General features: G+C 42.9%; 1 protein-coding gene and 1 gene segment (V, D, J or C); both read left to right on the top strand.

Annotated features, from left to right (window-relative positions):
• Positions 1 to 20,059, top strand: part of LOC116905410 — a 978,601-nt gene that overhangs the window by 660,358 nt on the left and 298,184 nt on the right.
• Positions 1 to 20,059, top strand: part of Vipr2 (vasoactive intestinal peptide receptor 2) — a 65,235-nt gene that overhangs the window by 28,068 nt on the left and 17,108 nt on the right. Inside the window, exon 5 of the mRNA XM_032908373.1 lies at positions 16,155 to 16,252. Coding sequence (XP_032764264.1) covers positions 16,155 to 16,252 — 98 coding nt within the window. The remainder of the gene's footprint in view (positions 1 to 16,154; positions 16,253 to 20,059) is intronic.

Genomic DNA, 20,059 nt, shown 5'->3' with positions numbered 1-20,059 from the left:
AAGCATAACTGACTCATTATCATTATAACATTCAAACATATCACTATTAAACCACAACCTTTCCTTTTTTATTTGTCCCCGAATATCTAAAGTTACTACCATAATATAAAACAGTGTTACTTTTAGTCTTTAAAATTCTCACTTGAAAAGATTAAATTCTCTTTAAAATACCCAAATTCTCTTAACAGTAGGTTCCTATAAAATCAAAACCAAGTTTAAATAATTTCTTACTCCAAGAAAGAATATCCAGGAAATAGAAATAAGAACAAGCAAACTAAAACTCCAACAATATAAATAGTTCAGTACACAGTCTGGAACACACCATCTTCTGAGTTCCAAAGAGTTGTAGGCAGAACCTTTTCTCTAGCTCTGCCATCCACAGCACACACAGCTTGTCTACTAGACTCAGGCCAGCTCCACTGTTCACCTGGGTGATTAACCCACAACCCTGGAATCTCAGCTATGCTGAGGCCTTGGCTTCAGCTGAACCTACATCTTCAGCAATGGTTTTTCTTGGCCTCTTCAGGGGCCAGTTCACTATCCTGCAACCTAGTGCCTTGCCTTGGCTTCTCTCCAGAACCCATTCCATGCTGGTGTTTCCACTTCCTCAATGACTTCTCCTGACTTCTCACAGTGCAAAGCATCAGCTTCTTTCAATGGCTCCTTCAAACCTGCAGCTTTCATACCACTGGAGCCAGCATCACACGGGAGACACATGTTACCAACTTCAGCTGCCAACCTGAGAAGCAGCCTTGGCTCCCTCTGGACCACAGCTTCACTGTGCTAACCCTGAGGAAATACTTCCCAGGGTGTCACCCAAATGAAGCTGGCCTCTTGTTAATCATAACTGATTCTTCAGTTCTGTCTAAGCAACATTGATTGCCCCCATCGAAGCAAAGATTTCATTTCTTTTGGGGAGGAATCCTGAAAGTGGGAGTGGAGATGCCTCTGACTCTTTTGCCCGTTCTTGTGACCCTTTTCCTCTGACGGGGTGAGATTCCCAGCCTTGATGTGAGAGTTTGTGCCTGGGCTTATTGCCTCGTTCAGTGCCCTGTTTGGTTGATGTCCCTGGCAGGCCTGCTCTTTTCTAGTGGGAGAGAGAGGTATGGACTGTATCTAGGAGACGGGGAGAGGATCGGGATGGGTGGAGAGAGGGAAATCTGTGGTCAGGATATATTGTATGAGAGAAGAATAAATAAAACACTCTTTAAAATGATTCTTAATCCAAAACCACTTGAAGGAGCCTAGTAGAATTGTTGTTATCCCCTGAAAATTCATAAGAGCCAAACCTCTCCCATATTCATTTCTCTTGGCATTATCTTCCAAGTTCCCTCTACAGCTCGTTAAGCTCCAAAACCTCAATGACTTTTCCGACCCAAATTTCCAAATTCAGCTACAATCCTCCCTGAAAACATAGGCAGCTCTATCACGGTGAAATTCCACTCTCTGGTATCAATTCTTCTTCTTTGTTTTTCCTTACTGGGATAAGACGTAACCAACGTCAACTTAAAGAGGGCTATTCAACCTTACATGATTTAGTCAATAATCAAGGAAGGCCAGGGCAGGAGCTCAAGGCAGAAGCTTAGAGACAAGAACTGAAGCAAAGACCACTGAAGAATGCAGCCTACCGACTTGCTCACCTGCCCAGAAAATGGCATTGCACCCAGCGGGCTAGGCCTTCTTACATCAATCAAAAATGAGTATTGCCCAAAGGCCAGTCTGATCGAGGTAATTCCTCAGTTGAGGTTCTCTTTCTCTAGATGACTCAAGTTTGTCTCAAATTAACAAAACTAACCGGCACGTTGGGGGATGGTGGTTATAGGGTTGTAAAATGTCAATTTTCTATCAGGAACAGTAGAAAAATGACACAGGCTTCGGGAGAAAACAAAACTAGCCCACAACAGTAATGCGGGAAATAGGCCAGCCATGTCAAAAGAAATCCAGAGAGATATTCTTGACATGAAAATTTTGTTGAGTGGGAAACCATCTGTTGCTGAACGAGGAGGCAAGGCCAAGCACAGCCTCACAAGAGTGGCCAGTAGGCTTCTGAGGTATGCTGGGCACACTGACAGAGATGCTTTTCTCACTGGTTAGGGCGGATAGCTACCTAGCTGGTGTTACTGTCATCCACGACTTGAGGCTAGAGCTGCCACAGCTGCTAGGAAGACATCTCTGTAAGCTTCTCTGCCGTTGCAGCTGCCAACTCAGTCATAGGTCAGTCCTGGCCTCCCTGGTTAATTTTATTTTCATTTAATAATCATCACTCTCCTTTGGCCATTCTCTGTGTTGGTTGAGACTGTCCCCAGCTGTTGGGTATTACTGATGTTCACATCACATTCCTTTCCTATGTACATGATGTCAGAAACCAGAATTCCTGTAGATTCTTAGAGTGGCTGTGGTCATGTGGTTTTGGCTGCCTGGTTTTCATGGAAATCGGTGACAGCAGAGATTCCGGGAATTAAAAAGGAACCATCACAGGACTGCAGCTCAGGTCTGGGCACCTACACTTAATGAAAAGAAAGACCGATGAACCAGAACATGCTTTTCTGCCAGTTTTCCCTTTCTTGGATAAAGTTTAGCTAGGTTTCAGATTTCTCCGACTGCCACTAGGGTGGAAAACACTACCTCTCCTTGATCCAGCGGGCAGCCTGTGGTGTCCTACAGATCTGGCTGGAAAAGCCACAGCTGTGCTGCTGTAGAGAAGGCCTCTTCCCAACAACGCACAAGTGCATCCTCCTCTTGTTGACATCCTCCCCAGTAAGTTCTGAGACCTGGGGGACACTGCTTACCTCTCAAAAACATGGACACCAGTTAGACATAGTCTGAACAATTGCTTTCGTTGAGGAAGCTGCGTTCACTTGATTCAGGTGTCCATTCAGGAAACAGCACTACAAGTAGCTGTCTGGATAGTGCACATAGAGGCTTAACACATGTTTCTATGGAAACAAAAGACAAACAAAGGTTAAAAGTCAGAACAAATGCATGCTGAGAACATTGCTGAAAAGAGCTCCCAGCTCCCAGCTCCCAGCTCCCAGCTCCCAGCTCCCAGCACCTCTAAGTTGTGTGGGGTGGAGGGGCAGTGTCAGCCAATAGTTGTAGTTTCAGCTTGAATATCCTTGGTGGTGTTGTCAGGTGTCCCAGAACAGCGGCTACGCAGCACAGCCTGGCAACTGGCAGCAAATGTGGGAGTGGTGATTTCTCCAAAGCTTGCAGTAGCTTTTCTAGATCCAGTCTTCAGGCCATGAAGGAAGGGGCAGTTCCAGTTTCCAGTGTGGCAAATCAGAAGAATGGAATAAAAGTAGAGACGTTAGCTTGAACAGTCAGAGGAAGATGCTGAAAGGAAAATAGTTTAGAAATAAAACAAGAGTTGAAGACACTAGACAGGGCTAGAGTCATCACTGAGGGCATTGGTGTTCTCTGCTAACCAGATTTCTTCCTGAGATCGCCTACTCCTGCCAAAGGCAATCACGGATGACTAAGCAGAGTAAATCTAGTCTCATTAAACTTGGGCTGATGGGTCACACAGCCAAAGTATTTGCCCAGTCCCACAAAAGACCTTCAAGTTAACACCAGTGATATCCAAGGAAGCTTACTGGGTCTGGAAGGTCAGCCATAGCCCATTAGAACTTTCTGGAAACAAGGAATCTCCAATTAGACTTTTTTTTAGCCAAGGACCCACCGCTGTGTCTTGTTAGTGGAGGACAGAGTCACCATGAATTTACACAAATCACAACATTCCACAAAAGTTAGACTATGCAGAGAAAGCTTCTCGTTCATTTTGTTTACAAAAGCATACTTGGCCAAAGTTTCAGAAAGCTCCAGTGCAGAGAGAATATGGGTTCTCTGATTCTAGGACACAGAACATCAGGAAATCCAAAAAGTTATTTCCTGAATCTATCAGCTTGGTTATTCTGAATATTCCCGTCCAACTGAATTCACAACCTTGAAGCTGTCCAAATGCTGTGCTTGCCCACTTCCCGTGGTTCCTCTTGCAGTCCCATGGTTCCCTTGCAGAACCTTTGGAAACGCATCAGATTAAGGGAACAGCTGTCAAAGGGCTGTGGTAAAGACTGATGCGGGCTCACTATAAACAATGTTTGTTACTAGAACTGACCTGACTGCATGGTCTCGGGACACCCTGGGTGTCCAAGAGTCTCATACACTTTCTGGCAGGCCTAAGCTGATGGCATCTATCCACACAGATATAAGGTAAGGGACGTTAACCATCATCTACTGTGAAAAGCCTAATTAATTCAATCTCTCTGTGTTTATAAACAGAAAGAACAAATTCCTTTGAGCTTGCTAGGAGCCCTCTGGAAAGACTCAAGTTAGTTTGAAATCAAAAGGCTTCATTTAGGATTCAATTTGCAGAAGTTTGTCAAAAACATCAAAAAATGTAAAAACATTGTTTAAATAGGATCAAAGGCAGTTGTCTCTTTAAACAGTGACAGATTTCAAAGCCAAATACAGAAAGTTACAGTTATTTAAAAGACAGAAAATGTAACGTTTTAATAGTGAACCATAGGAAATTATTTTAATGAAAAAGAATCTTTCCTAATCAAATTATTCAAAAGGCAAATAAAATCCTTTAGAATCTCCTCTCAAGAGTTGAGCATTTCCCCCTGGGCTTGCACATCACTGATAGAGGACTACCTATATATGCTGACGAACTCAAGATCATGGATTCCATCAACACTGAACACAGAAATGACTAAGGTCAAGAATGGTGGTGCACACTAGTAAAGCCGGAACTAGACCAGTAGAAGGGTCCAGTTCAAGGCCATCTTGGGCTATGCAGGTAGATACTATTTCAACAAACTCACAGAACAGGAAGAAAGACAGGGAAAGAGGGGAAGTTTGATCAGCATTATACCTTTAAAAAGAAAGAAAAAGCAGATTTTTAGGCTGTGAGCTGTCTTAGCAGTTAAGAACACTGGCTGCTCTCTAGAAGTCCCGAGTTCAATTCCCAGCAACCCACATGGTGGCTCACGACTATCCGTAAAGGAATCTGATGCCCTCTTCTGGCATGCAGGTGTACATATAGATGGAGCACTCCTACATTTAAAGAAAATACAGAAATATATCATTTTCTAAAAAAAGAAAAAGTTAAAAAAAATCTTATTTTACACTCACGTTCTTATATTTCCACTACAGAGTCTTATTGTGCATTATTTTATAATAGTGCTATGTTTAAATTGTTTAATTAGCCTTGCCACAGAGGGTCCTCTCTCCCCTTTTCCATCTACTCTTCTCTGTCTCTCCCTCTAGCTTTCCATATGTCCTGATTGTCGAGCAAACCCTCTGTAGATTGCTGGCCTGTAAGCAATTCTTGTTTCTTTGTTTGTTTGTTTGTTTGTTTTGTCTTTTGCTTGTGGTGTGGCATAGGACCATTGACTAACAAACTAATTCTTTTCAGTTATCTGTCAAACACTGAGGTAAACATGAGCTGGGAAGTTAATTTTTCTTATTGGAAATTACACTGATTTAATCCATTTGGTTTTTTTTTTTTTAAAAAAAAAAAAACTTTTATTGTTGAGAAATTTTGTAACACAAAGACTGTTTGGCGGGTTAGAAAACAAAAGTCATGTGTCTGCAACATGTGACACTGCCCTCTGTAAATAAGAGATTTCTTGAACTAAAAGCCAGTATCCTTATTCACTGGAGATTATCCAAATCACAGAGACTTGTAGATTTCTGAGCTAATTTGACTTTTTCATTTCTGATTTCCACTTTGGGGAACACTTACATAAATAAGTGCTCGCTTTCCTTTAAGCTAACTAAACGGAACCTTTTGCAAATTGATTTTACCCTGGGTGAATTTTTACCCAGGGTTAAAGACATATCTTGCATACAGACAGATAGACAGAAACAGAGATCTCATAACTTTCCATCTGAAATATCAGGCATGTGTCAGTGGTATAATAAAGTATCCAGTGATTTGTCCTGAGTAGCTGGGTCAAGGCCGTGCTTCTGGAAGCTGAAATATACTAATCATTCCAATGCCCAGCACTCTGAACCACGGATTTTTCATTTCTGCATCATAGCAATCCCTTCAGAGTGACTTTATCGATAGGAGCTCTATCCCCAAGACACTCAGACGCTCTTTCGAGCCTTCCCAGTAGCAGACATCTTGGCTAAGCTGATGGTTCCTCAGAGCCTTGACAGGTCTGGGTTATCCCTTTAGAATTTACCCATTTTTCCAAAAAGGCACAAGACTCTGTTGTATTGTAGGCTCAGGGACAAGAGAGACCCATCATTGCCTGATATACAAAAGCACAAGGAATTACTTTTTCCACTTCCTTTGGGCTATTGGTTCAGGGACCATGTCCACTTGACCCCAGTTTCACTGGTAGGTAACTGGCAAACAGTAGTTCCTAAACTCTAATAAGGACCTGCCAAGGCCATGTGTAGAAAGCAGAGATCAGGCTAACATGAGGGAAGCTATTTGTAAGTGTGGCCTGTGTTGGGTTATAGCCCACCTTGCTGCAAAATCCAAGCTACCAGGCATTAGCTGGTTAGTGCATCCCTGGAGCTAGCTTTGTGCTGTGCTCTTTACCTACCTTCCAGTGCCTCTGCAACAATAGTCACCATAAATGCTTTAAAAACTGGTGAAATTTGGAGGTTTCCCTTTCTCTTTTGATCTTTTTGTTGGTTTAAATAAGACAGTTCTGTATGATTCTGGCCACAAGAACGAGTTAAGAGGACTTTGTTTTGGTCCACGTTATGATAACAAAAATATTGCAGCTGGAGTGACTTATCAACAGCAGAGATTGATTGCTCCCTGGGATAAAAGCTGAAGTCCAAGGTCAGGGCACCGGCGGGTACTGGGTCTAATGAGACTTCCTTCAGACAGCTACTGGTATTAGGTGTGATAAGCTGGTAGATCCCTTTGGAGTTTCTCTGAAGAACCATCCCCCACTCATGAGCTCATCCCCCAGGACCTAGCAAGGCTCTGTCTCCTTATTATTAAAGATTCAATACATGGATCTGAGGTGAGGACACAAATACTGAGGCCGCAGTACCCACAAATGCAGAATTTTATTTATTTTCAATCGTAAAACATTTGCAAGTAAAATGGTATATATTTATCAAGTGAGATTACATTTCTCTGATCACTGATGTGGCTGGAAGATGTCCTTGTTTATTTTTAATTTGCTTTCTTATTTGCTTCTTTCCCTTTCCAGTTTTCCTGAGGGCATTTTTCCCCTCCTTGTTGACTCAACACTTCATCCACTAAGAACCTTGTCTCTTTTCTCCCCAACATATTTCCCCAAACTGGTCACCAGACCAGTAACGTAAGTTTAGTAGTCCAAATCACAATCCACTTGCCTTTTACTTGATGGCCCCTTCCTTCCCTTTATGCTTTGGCTATTCACAAGCTCGTGCCCAGCCACCTTGTCTCTCATGACTTTTCACACCAGCTAGCTAGTATACTTGAAATGTATTTGCGGGAACTCCGATAAATCAGATATAATTTCTCACCAAGAAATTCATCATTCTCCCAGAATCATATCAATTTTCCTGCTTTTCCCGTCCCGTGGAAGCCAACCCTGGAGTCTAGAAGCTCATCCTCACTCTAGGCAATCACAGCTGAGTCCACCTTCCACTGTCTTAGTGTTCATTCCCTAGAAAACTTAAATTTCTTGCCTGGAAATGGAACATGTTGGTTGTAATAGGAGTCTTACCTGGGATGAAGAGTAGTAACCATTGTCCTACAGTGGAGTCCTCATACTGTGTGATTCCGACCTTGTGTTCAGTTCCTTACTTATAGGGATTTTGCCACATGTGTGGCTGATGGTTTTGTTCTTTCTGCTGTTGCTTAAAAAAAAAAAGACAATTTCTTGCAAGCAACCAACTTTTACATAAACTAAGGTTGTTGGTATTTGGATCTTCATTCAAGTATAACCTGGTAATGTCTATAGCATTACAGTTGCTAGGTTCTTTGAAGACTTGGTATTGTTAACACGGAGCTATACATTACGTGTTCTTTAACTAAAATGTATTAATATGAGCAAGTCACATTGGATATTGATTTCTCATTGTTTTATTGTCTTAGTGCTTCATAAATACTGTGTGGCCCTATACCAGACCTATCACCTTGTACACTTCTTACAAGTACAGCTGCTTTCTGGCCTTTTCGCCTTTAGGAACATCTGTTGATTATTGGTGTGAACCAGCTCTGCTCTGGGTGTTTCTACATATTAATAAATGAAAAGTCTGCTGAGTGTGGTTTCCAGAAAAAAAAAAACCCTTCTGGTCCTCCCATCCCTGTGATATCATCATTGCTTCCTTCTTCTGGCTGTCAATGTCTTGTCATTCCTAGAAGGATTCCCATGAGACAAACACCAGCTGCCAGCCACACATCCAGGCCTAAATGCCACAGAGAGGCTCTCTTCCTGAAGATCATGGTTTACACTGATCAGAAGTCCACCATTTGAAATGGCCGGAGATCTCGAAAAAGAATTTTGGGCTCAGGCTAATGGCTCTGTCAACACAGACCTGAACATTTTTTAACCAGATCTTCTAGTTCCCTAGAGTATGGACAGTCATATGGAAAGACAGTGGCTGGCTTTTATAGAGCCAAGATTCGACCTTCACTTCAGCCACTGTAGCTGGCATACTGAACACTGACTGCAATTATGGATGGGATCATGATACATCCTTGAGTCTGATGCAAACATACTTAATACTTTCTAGATGTGTGGTCTATCACAGACATGCTTGCTTGAGAGCCCAGGGATGATCGCTTCTGTGGAAAGCTTCACCCTGGGTCTTCTGGGTCAACCTCTGAAAGAGGAAGCCACTTTCTTACCCCGTGTTTGGTAACACTGTACTTATCCAAAACCGCTGCTTTGTGACACCGTCAGAACAATTTGCCTTTTCTTAGAAAGGCCAAATATAACATTAAACTCTCGGGGTTGTCTTTTGTTGCTGTTTGCTGTGGCAGGAGCCCAGCTCTACAAAAAGACCAAACTTCAAAGCTTTGAAAATGTTTCCTTGCAAAGTCTAGGCCAGCATTTGCTACAGAGACTTATGAATGCTGCTTATGAACCATTCCTCTGAGGTTCTAGTGGGAAATCACACATTTTCAGATCCCTGGGCACTGGCCATGATGCAAGGGTTTTTTTTTTTTTTTAATACAATGGAACCTTTCCCAGCCCTGTGAGTTGTGCCTGATCCAGGGCTCTCAGGTACCAGACACTCAACAGTTACCAAAGGGTAACCAGATACAGTGGCTCTGCCTTTATGGTCTCACACCAATGAAAACTTAAAATGTGGACTCTGCTGGGAGTGTATGAGGCCGCTATAAACTTTATCAATAAAAACTGAAAGAAAAGTGATAAATTAAGGAAAATTAAGAGACACTCCCAAGACTGAGAGGGGATTCCAAGAAAAAGAAAGACATCGATCTTTTTTAATTTATGGAGTTTTATGGGACAAAGACTAAGGCAATCTCTACTGATTAATTATCTGGAACCCACATCCTCTATGCATGTCCCTATGGCTCAACCAGGAGATGATCATGCTCAACTCATGTACCCCAGTTAGGGGTAGTGGACACTCCTTTGTCCATCTCTGATTGTGCTTCATTAGCTGTTGACCTTAACTCTTTCGAGCTGTTAGTCATTGGCTGGTATTGCTACTTCCAACCTGGCAGCTCCTCAGTTGTACCAGGCCCTCTGTGTTCTCACAGACACCAAGAAGTAGCTGCCTTTGTCCTTAGCTAACTCCTTGTCTATGGGATGGTCAGGGTCACCTTTCCTAAACTAGACAGAGGTTTCTTGTTTGAAGCCAACTTTGCTTGCAGTTTAGTCTGTTGCAGTTAGCTGCATCAGAAACCAGGATGTAAGAGGGAACAATAATGACTTTCATGTGTCCCTCAAGAGCTGGGACAGGAGGGCAGTGGGCCTGCCTGAACTGTCTCTGAACCCTGTCCCTTCTCATATCTGTCTAGTTTGGTTATCTTACACCTGAGTACAAGTCCTCTTGTTTGCTTTTCTCATTGTCTAGGCCTTGATGTGTTAGCCATCAACCATTTAGCTCCCACCACTATTCTCACTTGTATGCATGTGAGTGACTTGTGTGGCCCCTTCCCGTACTTCCTACAAAGAACTAGCCATTCCAGAGTTCCTGTCCTCTCTGCAGATGTAGATACTCACACTGGGCTCAAACGGCCTGGTTGAAAGGCTGTGGTTGAAGTAATGAGACCAGCACCCTGTGGCCTTGGGACTGTACCTCAGCAGGGAGAGCTTCTCGACCTGTGTAACTTCCCAGAGGCTCCAGGTTGGAAAGAAACATGAAAACAAACAAGGCAGCAAGGTCAGGTGGGAGCAAATGTCTGCCTGGTCAGATTCAAGTGCAGTAGAGGTGTTCATGAGAACCAGATAACAACTTAGGATGGTAGCTAGCATACAGTGTCAGGCCTTCCTACCAGAATGGGAAAAACCCTGTTGGTCCGGAGTTGAGGCCACTGACAAGTGGAGCTTGGCACCCTGAAATGCAGCCAGTATAACCAAGTAACCAATTTGAACCTTATTAACTTCATTAATTTAATTTAAAAGCTCACCCAGCAAGAAGTAGGTAGAAAGCATCTGCATATTCCTTACCACAGGAACCACAGTTTACTATTAGATTACAAGGTAGACATAAAGATTCTTCTAACACCTCACCCAATTCCTTAATTTGACACACCAAAGTGTACGTTCACCTTGGTCACCTGACCCGAGATATGCAAGCTACTTGATTCTCTTACAAAACAGTGACCACAGTGATCTTCCCGGCTCTGACCTCCATCCCAAGTGTAAGATATGAGGAGCTTCCTTTGGAAGACAAGTTCTCAGTTGAGCCTTAGAGAAAGATGTGAGGTAAACAAAACACAAGCAAGTCAGCCAGGTCTATGGCACCACCAGGCAAGGCTAACCATTCCTATGGCTTCTGGGGGCCCTGAGTCCAGGCAAGAGCCAAGGCTTTGAAAGAGAGCCTGAAGCTGTTCCATCTCAGCTCCTTGGGCCAAATGATTGCTGCACTAATTGTCCAAAACTCACAGCTCCCAGATCTGTGGGTCATCTTTCATTCACTGGCTAAACACCATCAACTGGTGCCTTGGGCTCCCAGAGCCTTATGAACTCTGTAGGGAGTGTGTGCTGCAACAAGGATGACAGGTGGGCTGAGACACCAGAGAAACTAGGGTGTCCGGAGTTCCAAGTAGACCAGCAGGGACACTGGGACTCCAGCAGAGGGCCTTGGGGACTTGGCAGAGAGATAGCTTCTAGATGCAGGAGCCACAAGATGGCTTGAGATAATCAGGAAGTCTCTCTCTGCTGTCCATTTCTTTCATAGTGTTGAGGTGGGGCTATTTTGCTGGTTTGCTTTGTTTTGTTTGGGCATACTTATGTGCATGTGTGCGTGTATGCATTGATGCATTCATACTGTGAGGGCATTGACTCATGTGTGCATGCATTGCATGTGTAAGTCCATGCTCATGTGTATCATGTTGGTGTTGCTGAGTATGGGACACAGGGGGCTTCCTCCCACTCCAGCAACTGAAGTGCCACGAGATCACACTGCTCCTGCACCTCCCTGCCACCTCTTTCAGCCACAGTGCCTTTGCACAGGCCATTCCTTTGAACAGATTGCTCTCCTCTTTCCCAAGGCTGGCTCTAATCACAATGTCGTGATTGCAGCTGACCTCAGCCAGTGCAGCTGGTATGAACCTTGTTCTATATTCTTACTTTCTGTAATAAGCTATAACCTACCATGTGGTTCTTCTAGCCAACCTGGATGTTGGTCTGGGTCTCTGAGATTCCTGTCTCGTTTCATCACTGACATCTCTGGCTCCAGGGGTCACTTGATGATATGTGTTAGGTGAATGAAAGTAATGGATGCCTTTGCTTCAAAACCGTGGTTGATTAGCCAAGTGTGTGGGTTACTCCACTTTCACATAATGAATGGCATGACTTTAGGACATCTCTGTTCAGATAGCATTCATTTGCTACTTTGGAGGGGAGTCATGGAAGCTCAGCTAAAGAAGTGATGACATTCATGGGTTTCGGGCAATCGTACTATGTTTGTGATATTTGTACTGCCTGCAGCTATGTTGAAATGCCCTCCTCACCAAAATATGTTACATTTTTATTGGCTCATTAGAAGACAGCTACACATTGGGTTTCCTTGTTATTACTCCCTCCTCTAGTTGGAGTCTTTCCTACTTCATGAGTCCTTTCCGTCAGTAAGTCATGTGTGCATTGTCACATCCCCATAGGGAAGACTGATGTGTTCCCAGGTAGCTGCTTGTGAGGCTGCCCAGCACCAATGTCAGTGTGTTTGCTAACAGGGCTCCAAGCTCAATTTTCTCAAGCCCAGACTTAGCTAATCAGACAGCCACTCCAGACCTCCCAGACAGGACACCATGATGAGCCAAGAAGCCTCAATAACAACAGCAACTCCAGAGTTCTGATTTGCCAACTCCACAGGCCAAATGAGGGTAGGGAGGTAAGGGTGAGGTAAGGGAGGCTTAGTCATAACAAGGTTTTTCTAGAAACACTAAAAACTCAAGAAGAGCCGTGTGCACTTAGAAAAATACAAGAGGCCAAATATAATCTTGGGTAAACTTATTAAGTGTGTTAGCACCAGAAGAATTCATGGAAGGAAACCTGGCTGTGGTGATTTGAATGAGATGGCCCCACTGTCCCCAGTTTGAGGCACTATTCAGGTAGGCTGAGTAGGTGTGAACTTACTGGAAGACATGTGTCGCCGAGGAAAGCTTTGAGATTCAAAAGCCATTCCCAGTTTACTCTCTCTGCTTCATGCTTTGCACTGAAGACGTAAGCCCTCAGCTTCTGCTCCAGCTTCATGCCTGCTGCTTGTTTCCAAAGTCCTCCTTCATGGATGGACTCTTATCCCTCTGAAACCATAAACCCAAACAAATTCTTCCTTCTGTAAGTTACCTGGGTCATGATGTTTGGTCACAGCAACAGAAAAGTAGCTATGACACTGGCCAAAGAGGGTGCAACAGGGAAATGATGGTGAAGTATAAAGGAAGGTGTGGTGGTTTGAGTGAGAATGGCTGCCAGAGGCTCATATATTTGAACGTTTGTCTCTCACTTGATCAAATATTTAGGAAAGAGCAGGAGATGTGTCACTGGAGGTAGGTGCTGAGGTTTCAAAAGCTCATACCAGGCTCAGTCTTATCCTCTCTCTCTCTCTCTCTGCCTACTGTTTATGGAAAAGATGTAAAATCTCATCTACTGTTCCAACACTATGTCTGTCTACTTGCTTGCCTGCCTGCCTGCTTGCCTACCATGTTCCCTACCACAGCAGTCATGAGTCACCCCCTGAAACTGTAAGCAAGCCCTCAATGAAATGTTTTCTTTTATAAAGTGCTTTGGTTATGCTGACTCTTCATAGCAGTAGGAAAGGAACTAAGACAGAAGATAACGGGAGATGAGAAGGAGAGGTCAGGGAATGAGGAGACAGTGTGGGGAGATGAGGACAGTAATGAGGGTGTAAATAAAATGGGATGAGATGAAGATCATGGAGAATGAGGGTGGCAATCAGATGGGGCATGGGGGGAGAGAAGAGGAGCATAAGGTGACAAGACCTCTGTGGATGACTTGGAAGAGAAGAGGAGGGAAGGGCAAGGACAAGGTGTGGAAATGGGAACATGAAGCACCAGGGTAGGAGGAAGGAAGAAATGAAGCAAGGATGACCACCCTCAAGATGGAGGAGGATTTGATGGACCCCTGTATTCTCTTCTGTGACCTGCCCTTTGTGGTACTGCTCTAGTACCAATGAGGAGGATTCCTGAGTTTTAAAAGGAATAGGGTGATACTTCCAAACATGACTGGAATGTGACGTATTATAAACAAACCTAATAAGTCCCTGACTAGCTTTTTATACTGCTTTTTTTATTTATTTAAGAACTTCAAACATTAGAACATTTGTTTTGATTATGTCCATTCCTACTCACCTCTTCTCAACCTTTTCAAGACACCCTGCTCAATCTTCCCTCCAAATTCATGTTTGCTTTCATTATTTATTATTGTTGTTGTTGTTATTATTATTATTATTATTATTATTATTATTAGCCCTTGAGTCAAATTAATGCATGCCACATGTGTATGTGTGCGTTGCCATGCACTGGAGCATAAGCAACCAGCTTACCAGGATCCAGCTACATACCCAAAGAAAAATGACTTTCCCTCTGCTCCCTCTGTCAGCAGCCATAAGCTACCAATAGGCTAGGGCGAGGCCTTGGGAACACGCTCCAGTCCATGCCGAAATTTTGGCCAGCTTGATTTTTTGCAAGTCATGTGCAAGCAACCACAGCTGCTGCGAATTTATGTGTTCAGCAGCTATAATAACATCCAGAAGTCGGTATTTCACAACTTTCCTGCTCATCCTCTGGCTATTATGTCCTTTCCTTCCTCTCTTCCCCATGTTCCTGGAGCCTTGCATGGATGGAAATAGGTAGATGACCTGTCTACAGCTCAACACCCACATGTACTTATTCTCCATACTTTAACCACACTACCCGTTGAAAAGGAAGCTTCTTGACCAAGCATAAGAGTATCACGAATCTATGGCAACAAGCACAGATATTTAGAAGAGAGTTTGACAACAGGACCATTGAGTGAAACACCAGTGGGTTTCTCACTGTGGCTTATGGCCTTCCCAGTCATAGGAAGACCATACTCATGATAATAGAAATGGAATTCTTCCTGTGGAGAACACCTCAAATCCACTCAGAAAATAGTTGGTTTGCCCATAATGATCATGCTGCTATTTCATTATTGGGTACAACTTGCCTAGCAGATTGGTATTGTAGCAAGATGCCAAGTTTTTTATGTTTTACTGTAAACACCTTTAATCAGGGCCCCACATAGATGAAGCCTTCTTCAGAATCTCTGTGCATCGAAGGCTCCTGGGATTGCAGACATGTGCCACCATACCTGACAGAGCTCTTCATCATCCATGAAAGTTAGTAGCAGTAGGTATGTCTATTTTAGGACTTTTTGAGAAAAAGAACTAATCATCCTATATCAATAGGCATATCCTCATTTTCATACAATAATTAGTGTCTTATTTCTGTGAACAGGCACCATGATCAATGCAAGTTTTATAAGGGACAACATTTAATTGGGGCTGGTTTACAGGTTCAGAGGTTCAGTCCATTATCATCAAGGCAGGAGCATGGCAGCTTCCAGGCAGGCATGGTGCAGGAGGAGCTGAGTTCTACATCTTCACCTGAAGGAAGCCAGGAACAGACTGAGCATCTCCAGGCAGCTAGGAGGAGGGTCTCTAAACCCAGCCCCACAGTGACACACCTCCTCCAACAAGGCCACCCCTTCCAATAATGCCACTCCCTGGGCCAAGCATATGCAAACCATCACAATTAGTTTTACCAGATAGTGCAGATCAGGCATAGCCTCTGAGAAACTATGATGGTGCAGCCCATTCAGGAGTCCTGTGATTGCCTGGTTTGATGCACACACACACACACACACACACACACACACACACACACACACACACACACACACACACACACACACGCATAGAGTTCTTGTTTGTGTAGTACCCTACAGAAGTAACTACAGGCTTTCTATCCCATACCCAATGATTGCATGGATGTTAGATTCCAGCCATGAAGATGAAGAACCTAAGAAGTATGAGAAATAAAAATTCCAAGATGTAGCCCCTCTATGAGGAGAGACCTCTGAGTAACTGACCCTGTACCTTTGATGCTATGTCCTTTTCCATGAGCTCAAATGTGTGTACCACCTGGTCTTATCTGGAAATGCATTTCCAGAAGATAGTCCCATTCCTAATCCATCAGGGACCCCATCAGTTCCATTCATCTCAGCCTTCCTTTGTCTTGGCCCTAATGGTAGCCAATATAGTTCCTTTGGATAAACTTTTTAACAGAAATCATCTACTCACTTATAATGGCTTGTAAGAGAAGATAGGTGTTTAAATAGTGAAGGTCCTTCTGGGCTAGAATTATAAAATGACCCTGTATCTTGTCTTCCAGCACTTGGTATACAAGAGAGAGAGGGAATTCTTTGTGACCTAGGTCTCAAAATCTCCTGTGCCCCATGCATTTGGCTAGCAGCTTACAGATGTGTATGTTTTTTTTTTTTATTTCTTTGTAGATCACGTTTTATATTCTGGTGAAGGCCATTTATACCTTGGGCTACAGTGTTTCTCTGATGTCTCTTACAACAGGAAGCATAATTATCTGCCTCTTCAGGTAAGGAACAAAAAAAATGAGCAATTCTGCAAAGATTATGAGAAGAGCAGACTCCCCTATAGGTTGTTTGGTAACTCAGAAGTTTAGACTCTGAGTTTAGACCTGGAATCCCTCTGTGTACCAAGCTATAGAGAATCCTTGGGGCTAGAGAGATAGATCAGCATTTAAAAGCACTTGCTGTTGGGCAATGCTAGGATTCAATTTCCAGCATCCATATTATGTCACATGGCCATCTATAAGTCCAGTCAGAAGGAAATCTCTTACTTTCTTCTGGCCTTTGTGGGCTCCCACACACATAAACTGGTACACATAAACTCAGTCAGTTACCCATGCACACAATAGATAGGTAGTTAGATAGAGAGACACACAGATGAGTAAATAAATAAAAATAAAGCATTCATGAAGAAAGGTAGCATGTTGACACTAAATATTTTACATTTCTTATGTAAACAGATAATGCTGCCCTTCAGTTCAACACTCTTTTTTTTTATATCCATATGTCCTTTACATTTATTGATTTTCAATGTATGGTATCCATTATTAATATTATTATTAACTTGGTTTTTTTATTATTATTAACTTGCTTATATACATTTAGACATCCCCCCCCCCCTCCCTTCCTTATGGGTGTTCCTCCCAATATTTTCTAGTTCACATTTCTTATGGTAAACAGGTCAATCAGTCCATGTATAGTCTTTGGGTAGTGGCCCCTTCAGTTCAGCTCCTTCAAGCTCTTCCAGTTCTTTCTCTGATTCCTTCAACGGGGTCCTGTTCTCAGTTCAGTGGTTTCCCTGCTGGCATCTGTATTTGCTGTATTCTGGCTGTGTCTCTCTCTGCTCATCTTTCATTTGTTCACATTTTTCAAGCATTTGGGTTATCCATCAACACTTTGAGTTTCCTCTCTCCTCTCTCTCTCTCTCTCTCTCTCTCTCTCTCTCTCTCTCTCTCTCTCTGTCTGTGTGTGTGTGTGTGTGTGTGTGTGTGTGTCTGTCTGTCTGTCTGTCTGTCTGTCTGTCTGTCTGACCTGGAATTTACCTTGTAGATCAGGTTGGCCTCAAATTTAGAGATCCTCCTGCCTCTGCCTCCCAAGTTCTGGAATCAAAGGCATGCGCAAACACCACCAGAGACATAACCTCTAATGTGCTCTTTACAACCTTACCAGCCAATTCAAGAGCATCACATCTTGACTCCATGTACTGTTGATGCTTGTTTGTTTGTTTTGTATGTTTTCATTCTATATTGAGACCCCACAGACATTGGTATTTAGTTAGCACGCCTACATGTTGCCCTTCATTTTTCCCACACTTTCCTCCCTGCTGGGGTCATCGCTTTGCTTCTCATGAGCCTCCCTAAGCACCTCTGATCACACTGTAATGGCAGTGAATTTTCAGCCTTTTAGCTTGCCTAAAACAGATCCTTTTGCCTTGCTTCTTGAAAGGATATTCCTGAGTACCGAGGATAATAAGATTGTGTCTCCTGAAGAGTTGCCTGTGGCTCAACTTTGTTCCTAAAGTCTTTTCCATTTTCAAATGGCTATCCCTCTGTTGAAATAAGCTAGTTTTTATTAACTTTCTGAAGCCGACGTTCATGGGCTTGGTTTCATTACATTTGTATCTTTCTTATGGTTGTGAAGTGTCTGACCTGTTACTCTCTTTGATCAGTTTCAGAAGGCCTTGGCTAGTGCCTCCTGAAATATTGCCTCCCATCATTCTCTTCTCTTGGATCAGCATCCTCAGTGTGTTCCGTGCTCTGGCCTGTTCTCATATGTTTTCTTACCATGCTTCCATCTTTCTCATTATTCCATGTCTCTCCAGTTTAATTTGGTGTGTTCTATGTCTTAGTCAGGGTTTCTATTCCTGAACAAACATCACAACCAAGAAGCAAGTTGAGGGGGTGGGGGAGGATTTATTCAGCTTACACTTCCACATTGCTGTTTATCACCAAAGGAAGTCAAGCCTGAAACTCAAGCAGGTCAGGAAGCAGGAGTTGATACAGAGGCCATGGAGGGTTGCTGTTTACTGGCTTGCCCAGCTTTCTTTCTTATAGAACCCAGGACCATCAGCCCAGGGATGGTACCACTCGCAATTGGCCCTCCCATCCTTGATCACTAATTGAGAAAATGCCTTACAGCTGAATCTCATGGAGTCATTTCCTAAAGGGAGGCTCCTTTCTCTGTGACAACTCCAGCTTGTGTCAAGTGGACACACAGAACCAGCCAGTACGTTCTACAAATCCAGTTCACGGCACTGTCATTTACAGCATTTGATCAACTGTTGGACATCTCTTTCATTCTTGAGATCAGAGAGAGTTGTAGGAGCAGAGATTTCAGGTTGTTTTCCCTTTAAAGATGATTTTAATGTTTTCTTTGAAACTTCATGTATAGATAAAGTGCATCTTGATTATATCCAATACCCTTCCTATCTCTGACTCCTCTCAGATTCTCTACCACACACCCTCTTAAATTCATGTCCTTTGCCTTTTTTAAAAAAATAAGGGTGTGTTAGCTAGTTTTCATTGTTAATTTGACACAATTAAGAGTCATTTGTGAAGAGAAAGTCTCTATTAGATTGTTCAGATCAAGTTGGTCAATGGTCATATCTGTGAGGAATTCTTAACTGTTGTTTGCTGCGGGAGGTCCTAGCCCACTGTGAGTGGCACCATCCCTTGGTAGGTGAGCCTGGGCTATATGAGAAAGCTAGGTGAGAAAGCTAGAGAAAGTGAGTCTATAACCAGCCCTCCTCTATGGTTTCTACTCCAGGTTCCTTCCCTGAATTCCTTCAGTGATAGATTATTACCTGGAAGCACAAGATTTAATAAGCCCCATGTTGCCTTTGGTCATGATATTTTATCACAGTAATCTAACTCAAACTAGAGCAGGGGGTAGCCAATTGCTTTCTGATTGGATTTAAGATCCATTGTACAGGATGAAACTCATGCCTGGTATTTTTAAACCTGGCCAAGAACTTATGGTTGCAGAGCTTACGGGGGTAAACTATTATTTTGCAAAATGAACATTTTGTTCTAAATACTTATCTTTATACACATAGATTACCAGAGTCGTTAGCCCTTACTACAGAGGCTTCTTTCTGCAGTAAATGTTGTGTTAATACAAAGAATCACAAATATTCAAAATGCAGGTTATAAGTGACCGTAGAGTGAAGTGGTATCTGGTAGTCGCATGTGCTTTGTGTGCATGGTATGTGTATTTATTCATGTGTGTGTAAGAGCTCATACATGTGCGTGCATGTGGAGGGCAGAGGTCAATGTCTGGTGTTTCTCTCAATCATTCTTCACTGTATTTTGAGATGGTTTCTTACAGAACATTGAGCTTACTGATCTGGTTAGACTGGCTAGTCAGCAAGCCCCAAGTCCCAAGGATCCTCTAGTCTCATCCGCCCTGGGGTTGCACCCGACTTTTTCACGTGTGTCCAGAGGATCTAACTTAGGTTCTAACACTGACTGCAGCAAACACTTCACCAACTAACCCATCATTCCTGCCTCCTCGTATGCTTTTTGAACATCTTTATATCTTCTCTAGTCCCATGTTTGCACAGCTTCAATTGTTTGGTTTCCTGTAACATTTTTTAAATTCTTTGTAAATATTGTAGACACTAGTTTTATTCATAAGTCCAGTTACAAATGTTTTCTGCCATTGGTTAGGTCTCTGTTAAGCTTGGTGATGTGTACTTAATATGTTGAAGTTTAAATTTTGATGGAATCCACTTTGCCTATTTTTTCATTATGTTGCCTGTGGTTTTGGTATACCATTTAAAAGACTTTTTTATCATATCCAAGGTCACATTTTTC

Source organism: Rattus rattus, chromosome 7 (genome assembly GCF_011064425.1).
Source record: "Rattus rattus isolate New Zealand chromosome 7, Rrattus_CSIRO_v1, whole genome shotgun sequence".
In the NCBI taxonomy this organism is placed as follows: Eukaryota; Metazoa; Chordata; class Mammalia; order Rodentia; family Muridae; genus Rattus; species Rattus rattus.
The sequence above is the reverse complement of the archived record's forward strand: the minus strand, read 5'-3'. Positions and strand labels throughout refer to the sequence as shown.